At 41.1% G+C, this 9,356-nt stretch overlaps 1 protein-coding gene across 1 annotated transcript in view; it reads right to left on the bottom strand.

Annotated features, from left to right (window-relative positions):
• LOC103212533 (zinc finger protein 75D-like) overlaps nucleotides 1–9,009 on the bottom strand; it is a 15,932-nt gene extending 6,923 nt beyond the window's left edge. The window contains exons 1-2 of the mRNA XM_007958498.2: nucleotides 8,602–9,009; nucleotides 8,018–8,144 (exon numbers count right to left, since the gene is read on the bottom strand). Of these exons, the coding sequence (XP_007956689.2) occupies nucleotides 8,018–8,144; nucleotides 8,602–9,009 (535 nt within the window). The remainder of the gene's footprint in view (nucleotides 1–8,017; nucleotides 8,145–8,601) is intronic.
• Between the last annotated feature and the right edge of the window lie 347 nt (nucleotides 9,010–9,356).

Here is a 9,356-nt window from a genome sequence, read left to right as displayed (position 1 = left end):
TATATATATATATATATATATATATATATAAATATATATATATATATATATAATATCCACAATAAAAAAAATGGCTGAAATAAAAAATAGTGAAAACAGCAAATGCCGGCAAGGATGTGGAGAAAAGGGATCACTCATACATTGCTGATGAGAACGTAAAGTAGTAAATACAGCCCCTCAAGAAAAGCACTCTGGCAGTTATGGATAAAACTAAATATACAATTACTATATGAACTAGCAATTACACTGTTAAGAATTTACCCCAGAAAAAGGTAAAGTTACGTCTACACAAAAATTTACATACAAATGGTAATAGCAGCTTTAATAACAAAAACTCAATACAGCAAAGATATCCTTCAATGGATGAGTGGGTAAAGGGTAAATGGTTACACAACCTGTGGTGAACCATATTAGGGGATGCTGTTGTTGTTAAATGCTGTAGAGCCAGTTCCAACTCATAGCATCTTTATGCACAACAGAAGGAAATAATGCGTAATCCTCACAACTGTTGCTGTGTTGGAGCTCATTGTTGAGCCACTGTGTCAATCTATCTCATTAATGGTCTTCCTCTTTCTTTCTAGACAGCTACACCACAAAGCATGAGGCCCTTCTCCAGGGACTGGTCCCTCCTGATAACATGTCCAAAGTCTGTGGGACGAAGTCTCGCTATCCTTGCTTCTAAGGAGCATTCTGTCTGTCCTTCTTCCAAGGCAGATGTATTCATTCTTCTGGCAGTCCATGGTGTATTTTATATTCTTTGCCAACACCATAATTCAAATACATCAATTTTTGTTCAGTCTTCCTTATTCATTCTCCAGCTTTTGCGTGTATATGAGACAATTGAAAATATCATGGCTTGAGTCAAATATACTTTAGTCCTCAAAGTGACATCTTTGCTGTTGAACACTTTAAAGAGGTATTTTCCAACAGATTTGCCCACAGTAATATGTTATTTGATTTCTTCACTGCTGCTTCCATGGGTATTGATTGTAAATCCAAGGAAAACGAAATCCTTGATAACTTCAATCTTCTCTCCGTTTATCATGATGCTGCTTATTGGTCTAATTATGAGAATTTTTTTTTTATATTGAGTTATAATCCACACTGAGGGCTGTCGTCTTTGACCTTCATCAATAAGTGCTTCAAATTATCTTCACCTGCAGCAAGTAAGGTTGTTTCATGTGCATATCACAGGTTAATGAGTCTTCTTCCAATGCTGATGCCATGTTCTTCTTCATATAGTCCAGCTTCTTGGATTATTTGCTCAGTGTACAGATAGAATAAATATGGTAAAAGGATGCAATCTTGACACACATTTTTCCTGATCTTAAGCCATGCAGTATCTCCCTGATCTGTACAAATGACTGCCTCTTGGTCTATGTACAGGTTCCTCATGAGCACAATTAAGTGTTCTGGAATTCCCATTCTTTGCAATGTTAATACATTATTTGCTATGCTCCACACAGTTGAATGCCTTTGCATAGTCAATAAAACACAGGTAAACATCCTTCTGGTCTTCTTTACTTTCAAGCAAGACCCCTCTAACATCAGCAATGATATCCCTTGTTCCACATACTCATCTAAATCCAGCTTGTACTTCTGGAAGTTCCCTATCAATATACTGCTGCAACTGTTTTTTAATTACCTTCGACAAAATTTTACTTGAGTGTGATATTAATGATACTGTTTGATTATTTCCATATTCTATTGAATTATCTTTGTTTGAAATGGGCAGAAATATGAATCTCTTCCAGTCAGCTGGCCAGAAAGCTATCTTCCAAATTTTTTGGCATAGATGAGTAAGCACTTCCAGCATTGCACCCATTTGTTGAAATGTCTTAACTTCTATTCAGTCAACTCCTGGAGTCTTTTTTTCACCAATGTCTTCAGTATAGCTTGGACTTCTTCCTTCAGTACCATAGGTTCTTGGTCATAGATCATATGCTACTTCCTGAAATGGCTGAAAATTGATCAATTCTTTTTTGTACAGTGACTCTGGGCATTCCTTCCCTCTTCCTTTGGTGTTTCCTGTGTCGTTCAATATTTTACCCATAGAATCCTTCAATATTGGAACTCGAGGCTTGAATTTTTTCTTTTATTCTTTCAGCTTGAAAAGTGCCAAGTGTGTTCTTCCCTTTTGGTGTTCTAACTCCAGGTCTTTGCACATCTCATTATAATAATGTGTCTTCTTGAGGTGCCTTTGAAATCTTCTATTCAACTCTTTTACTTCATTTCTTCCATTTGCTCTAGCTAGACATGGGAGCTCTGGTAGCATAGTGGCTAAAGCACTTGACTGCTAACCAGAAGGCTGGCGGTTCAAACCCACCAGCCACTCCTCGGAAGGAAGGTTGGGCAATCCTACTTCCGTAGTGATACTGCCTCGGAAACCCAAGGAGGGGTCGCTATGAGTCGGGGCCGACTCGACGGCACATAACAACAACAACTCTACATTCAAGAGCAACTTTCAGTCTCTTCTGATATTCATTTTGGTCTTTTTTTTTTCTTTCCTGTCTTTTAAATGACCTTTTGTTTTCTTCATGTATAGTGTCCTTGACGTTATTTAACATCTTTTCCAGTCTTTGCTCATTAGTGTTCAGTGTGTCAAGTCTATTCTTGAGATGGTCTCCAAATTCAGGTGGGATATACTCAAGGTGATATTTTGGCTTTCAAAAAGCAACAAAGGCCTTTGGGTTGTCATGTGTGTTATCAGTGAGGGTGGCCTGAGAAGCTGCTGAGTGGAGGTCACTGAAGCACCTTCAGGCCTCACCTGGGGTGACAGATGCCCATCTCTGGGGCAGGTGGGCTGGGTTGGGGGGCAGAGCCATCAGTAGTGCCCTACTAACTGTGTTGACAGAACTTGAGTATTGAACCTGATTAAATATCTGTATGCTGTGAGCTCACCCTGAGTCCTAAAAACAGGAAAGCATAGTCAATCTATTGCACTGTTTTTCTTCAAAATAAGCCCTGTGTGCTCAGTCACCTGCAGGTTCTGAGTGTTGGCCCCATACAGCTATGGGTCTACAAACAAAAACTCTGTTTGGCTGCAGCTGCTAGGTGAACCACAGGCTAGGAGCTGGAACCCTGACAGCCATTGCTTGCTCCAGCTACCTCCTCTACAAGGCAGGGTAAAAGCATGCTCCCAGACAGGAACAGAGAAAAACCTACAAAATAATGTTCTTGATTCACTGCTCCAAACTTGCATTTACTGCTGAGGTAAGAAGGCACTCCTATTTGCTTTCATTTTTTCTAGCCATTATATTAAGTGTCTTCTGTTGACCTCAAATTCTTCACTTTTGTCCAGTGCCGAGTAGAATTATGTGGAATACTACACAGCAATAAAAATCAACAAAATAATGAGACAGGGGACACATTGATGAATCTTCAGGGAATTATGGTGAAGAAAAAAAGCCAATCCCATGTGGAGCAAAACTCAAAATCATTAAAAAAAAAAAAAAGAAAAAGGAGGTTTGCTGGTCTGATAGAATCTTATGGAACCACTGAGACTATGGCCTCTAGTTGCCCTTCAGGTCTGGAATTGAACCCACTCCTGTGGCTTCCAGCCAAACAAAAGACAGGCATATGAGCTGAACATTTACATTAGGTAGATACACTCCTTGGAGAGATGAATTATGGGAGAATAGAAGGGCTGTGTATGCAAAGGGAGACAGCTCGGGGGGGAGGCAGGAGTGCATGGGAGGGAAGGACACAGGGAAGGAAGTGGGAGGGGAGCTGTTGCATTGTGGTAAATTGTAGTCAGTGTTATGAGACAAGGTGTATGTGAGCTGCTGTATGGAAAATGAATTTGCTCTGTAAACTTTCACCCAAATCACAATAGAAATTTCAAAAGAAAAAAGCCAATCCCAAAAGGTAACATACTTTCTAAATCATTTATATATAGTGATATTGATTGGATGCAGGAAGGCAGTGCATGTAGTTATAAAAAGGCAACAGGAGGAATCCCTGTGATGAAACTGTCCAATATCTTTATTATAGCATGAACACATGTACCCAAACATTGATATAACTGCACCGAACTAAATACACTTACCCACAGAAATGAGTACAAGTAAAACTGCAGAAATGTAAATAAGATCCATGGATTGTATCAATAGCAATATGATACTGTATGATAAAACACTCTGGTTTAACAAAATGTTATTATTAATGGAAACTGGATTCTCTATGAATTATATTTTAATTATGCATGTGAATCTACAGTTATTACAATAAAATGTTCAGTTAAAAATACAAGAATAGAATTACAAAATGTTAAGCCCTTGTAACAGTTCCTATCAGGAAGTACTTCTCCTCTTCCCATGTATTCACATAACTACAGGACACTCTCCAACGTAATCCTGACATTCTTGGGGACCTTAGATCCTTGGTTTTTCCCCATTCAGAACAGATTACTTTATGATTAGGGTGCAAAAATGATTCTCTGAGAAGAAATTCTCAAGGTCATGGACTTTCATATCAATTCTAGACTATTACAGGAAGAGTGAGTTTATACTTTTTGTTATTCCAAATGGTTAAATAGGTAGAATATTTGATCCAATATATGACTTATACTCCATTGCGGTTCTGGGTGAATATGAAATGAGAGAGTTGAGAAATAAACCTAAGGTAGAGAGATGAAAAGGATATGGGGAATGAGTATCCATTGTATATTTCCCATCTTCTGATACCAGGAATGCCCTATGTTTGACCAAGGGGGAATCAAGTTCCAGAGGTTACAAGGAATATATGCTGGTTTGATTAACTCTTGGGGAATAGAGCCAGTTGAAAGGTCTGTGGCTTGGGTAACTTACACACAACAGGTTCCTGTAGTAATTAGTTACTTTTTATTTAGGAGAGATTTCTAACAATTCTTTCTTTCTTTTCTATTTTTAATTGTGCTTTTGGTGCAAATTTACAGAGTTTGTTTCACATTCAACATTTCATGTACACTTAGTTTCACTCCCCAATTATCACCCCCAAACCCTAACCCACTCTCCTCCCCTCCCTGCCCAGTACCCCTGCCCCCCCCGGTGCCCCTCACAGTTATGCACTCCTGTGTGTCCTACATTTCTTCCATGCGAATGTTGCCCCCCTGGTGCCCCATGGTTGATTGCTCCAAGGGACGCAGCTCCATAGACTATGTGGGTTGCACTCACCCTGGGTTGAGTAGTCTGTGTGTACATCTTGTTTACTATTGGGCTGAGAGCAAGCCCCTGAGAGTGAGTTTCATTCCAGGCCCAAAGTGTGTTCCAGGGTCATAGTATCAGGGGTCCCACCAGACTCCATCTGACCAGTAATTCTGATCATTGTTGTGTTTTTGGATTTTGTTCCACATTTTTCCTCCCACTCTATCCAGGATCTCTAGTTTTGATCCTTTCCCCAGTTGTTGGCATTTTCAGCTGGGCACCATCTAGTGCTTCTGGTCTCGAAGTCCATCAGGTCCTAGGGCTGATTGTTTCCAAATGCCCTTGGTTTTTTCCACTCTTCTTCACTTATGATGATAGGAGACCATTAGCTGCATCTTAGATGGCCACTTGAAAGCTTTTAAGACCCCCGTCGCTACTCATCGATGTAGGTTGTAGAACAAGATTTTTATGTATTTTGTTGTGCCAACTGAGTCTGGTGGCCCCCAGTACTATGGTCCTGAATCGGTAGATCCGATGGATCTCTCTCCCACAGTGTCTGGCTGTCTGTGAGGGATTGCTCTATGTCTGTCTGTCTTTCTGTAAGGATTATGGGTATTTTGTATCACTGGCATCTGTGCAAGATTAGCCTCAGCTGAATCTATCCTTGGTCTAGAGTAGAATCCTGTTCATTGACTTCCATATCATCTTCTCAGATGTTTATGTGTTTATCTGTAGCCTGGTGTTTGGTGTAAATGGTAATTGCAATATTGTAGATATACTGGTATTAGCTTCTGTCGTCTATATCTTACGTGCACAATGTGGTATCCTCCCTTTCCCTAATGTTATCATGGTGGTCACAGACTCTTTCCATACCATCCTTCCCCTTGCCCACCTCAGCGTGTGGCCCCCAACTAGCCCTAAGTTATTCCTTCCCCATTCCCTCCCCACCCTGAGATTTCTAACATTTCTATAGCTCACTGGTTCACATCCAAGTAGAGGGGACAGATCAGAATCACATGATTCCATTTTAAAAACTACAGGTCTCCTCTCAATTATATGAAACATCTAGAGTAGACAAAGGCATATAGACAAAAAGTAGATTAGTAGTTACTATGGGCTGGGGATAGAGAATGAGGAGTTATCACATGATGGGTAGAGTTAATGTTTCAGGCAATGAAGAAACTGTGGAAACAAATAGTGCTGATTAATGCCACTGGATTGTACATTTGAAAATGATTAAAATAGCAAGTATTGTGTTGTATATATTTTACCATAATAATAACATAAAAAAATACAGGTCTCTAGGTTATGGTATGTATTCATTTCTCAAGCATTCAAAAAACACATATTAAGTGCCTATTATGTGTCAGGTGGAACTCTGGTAGTGTAGTGCCTAAGGCATTTGACTGCTAACCAGAAGGCTGGTGGTTCAAACTCACCAGTCACTCCTTGGAAGGAAGGTTGGGCAATATACTTCTGTAGTGAGACTGCCTTGAAAACCCAAGGAGGGGTTGCTATGAGTCGGACCCGACTTGACGCCAGTGAGTTTGGTTTTGGTTTTTATGTATTAGGCATTGCTATTGGTGCTGGGAACAAGACAATGAATAAGACCAAGGAATCTATTCTCATGTAGCTTATATTCTGTTGGCAGTCAGAAATGAAAAAAATGAAGGAATGAATGAATAAAATAGTGTCAGAGTGTAATAAATGTTTTGAAGGGAACAAAAGCAGATTAACAAGGAGCTCTGGTGGCGTAGTGCCTAAAGCATGTGACTGCTAACCAGAAGGATGGAGGTTCAAACCCACCAGCCACTCCGTGGAAGGAAGACTGGGCAATCTACTTCCATAAAGATTTACCACTTTGGAAACCCAAAGCGGGTCGCTATGAGTCGGAATCGACTCGATGGCACTGAGCATGGTTTTTTTTTTTTTTTTTTGGTTAAAGCAGGTTTCAGAGCAGTGAATGGTACTGGGGTGAAACTATTTTACATAAGGCAGTTGTAGAAGGCCTCTTTGAGGGATATTTGAACAAGAACTCAAAAGAAGTAAGAAAGTTAAGCCATGTGAAGATATGGTAGAAAAAGATGCCAGGCGGAGGATGTGGGGAGGAAGAAATGAGTTCAAGAAACAGCAGGTAAGCCAGTGTAGCTAAATAGAACTGATCATGGGAGAGAATGGTAGAAGAGAAAAGGTAGAAAGGGAAGAAGGGCCAGATCAACTAGGATCTTGTGGGCCTCAGGAAAGAGTCTGGATTTTATTGTGAGTGTGAAGAAAAGACACCACAGGATTTGAGGCAGGAAAGCTCATGTTCTGATTATATCTGTAAAAGATCACTCTGGCTGCTGTGTGGAAAACAGAGTGAGAGGTCAGAGCGGAGGCAGAAGGACCCCAGGTAGAGAGCTGTTATTGTAGACTTGGGGTAGAAATGATGGTGGCTTAGACTAGAAGGGTAACAGGATCAGACATGGTTAGAGTCAGGATATACAAAGTTAGAGCTGAGATGACTTGCTGAGATACTTGTGGAATATGAGTGAAAGACTGCAAAAATAGATAACTATGAAGTTTCTGATCTACGCAACTAGGTGAATGGTGGTCCCCTTTACCGAGATGGAAAAGACATGGGAAAAGCAAGTTTGTAAGTGAGCTGGGTCAATAATTCTATTTAGAATAAGGAAGTGGAGCATATGTACTTGGGAGTAACTCTCCAGGTGATCTAGATACATCTTTCCCTTCCCCTACACAGTAAAGTTCAGAACCAATCAGCTACTGAAACAGTGGGACTCCCTCATGTGAATCTACAATTCACATTCTCTATACACTGAGATGCATTCTATGTCAACAGAAGAAATAATAGATTACTCAGCTTCTACCCAAAAGGAAGAAGTAATCTTTACCCAGAGAGATGACAATGTCATAGTTCTCCTGCATCACATCGTTGTACAGGGCCTTCTGAGTGGGGTCCAGTAACTCCCATTCTTCCTGGGAAAAATTCAGGGACACATCTTCAAAGGTCAACAAACTCTGAAGAAGAGAAAGGGCTTTAGGTCAGTACTCGCCACTACAAAAGCAGTCTAACCACGCATCTCTGAGTTCCATAGTAGGCCAGACACTGAAGAAAACAATAGTACATGACAAAGAGAGACAGAGAAGCTATCAAGGAAAAAGTCAAAGGAATCAGATTAAACAGCCTGGGAGCTGCCCATTCCCCACTGTGTCAAGCCTGGTTGCCAAGGGGAGAAATCCTGGGCCAAACATGCACCTACCAGGCAGTGTGGGTCATGGGCAGTGAGGAAAAGAACTGAAACCTGTGGAAGACTATTGGTGACCTATGGTTTCAGATCCTGCCTCAGCTGTACTACAGGAACAACAGAAGCGTGATCCAATACCCATCTCATTCCTCTTGAACTATCCACCTCCCTAATAGGCCCACTTTAATTCTATTTCGTTGTATACAAAAATCAGGAATCTTTCTTCTTACCTCATTCCTCCTTTGATAAGATTCTCCCTGAAAGTGTTCAACCAGGGCCACAGCCTCCGCAATGCTTTCTGGATGATGCTTCTGCATCTGGGTCTTGATCTGCCTGGGTATAATGGTCAGGAACTGCTCTATCACCAGCAGCTCACAGATCTGCTCTTTCGAGTGGATCTCTGGCCTCAGCCACCGACGACATAATTCCCGAAGCTGGCTGACAGCCTGGAGGGGTCCAGCTGCTTCAGGATAGTGGAAGTTCCGGAAGTGGCGACGACAGCTGTCAGGATCAAGACTGTTCCTCTGTGGGGTGAATTTCCTACTCTGATCGGAGCTCTCTTTCACAGATGCCTTAGTCTCCAACAAAGGCCTCATCTTGAGGTCCCTGCATATAGCCACCTCCAGATCTCTCATCATCACTCTACTCTAGGAACGGTCTTTTGTGTGACAACCCTTTGGTGCCACCTTTGACAACTGAGACCCCCTTCAGCTTTGATACAAGATCAGTGAGAGGATCTTCTTCCTGAGGACACTGAGGGAGGGCAAAGAAAATAGTATATGTCAAGAAGAAAGCTACAAGAGGTTCCAGTTAAGATGGCAAGTAGATCAATACATCAGAACGTCACCCTATAACACTTGAAAAACTAAAGTGAGATAGATACAAATAAGGACTTCACATTCCTGAACATCAATCGGAAAGCTGAAGAATATCCCAATCGCAGATTGGAAGGAGAGACAGAATGAAAACAACAAGAATGTGGAGA

The sequence above is a fragment of the Orycteropus afer genome, unplaced genomic scaffold, assembly GCF_000298275.1.
Source record: "Orycteropus afer afer isolate SDZICR_OR568_19922 unplaced genomic scaffold, OryAfe1.0 scaffold00993, whole genome shotgun sequence".
In the NCBI taxonomy this organism is placed as follows: Eukaryota; Metazoa; Chordata; class Mammalia; order Tubulidentata; family Orycteropodidae; genus Orycteropus; species Orycteropus afer.
Note: the sequence above shows the minus strand (reverse complement) of the source record. Positions and strands in the feature narration are given on the sequence as shown.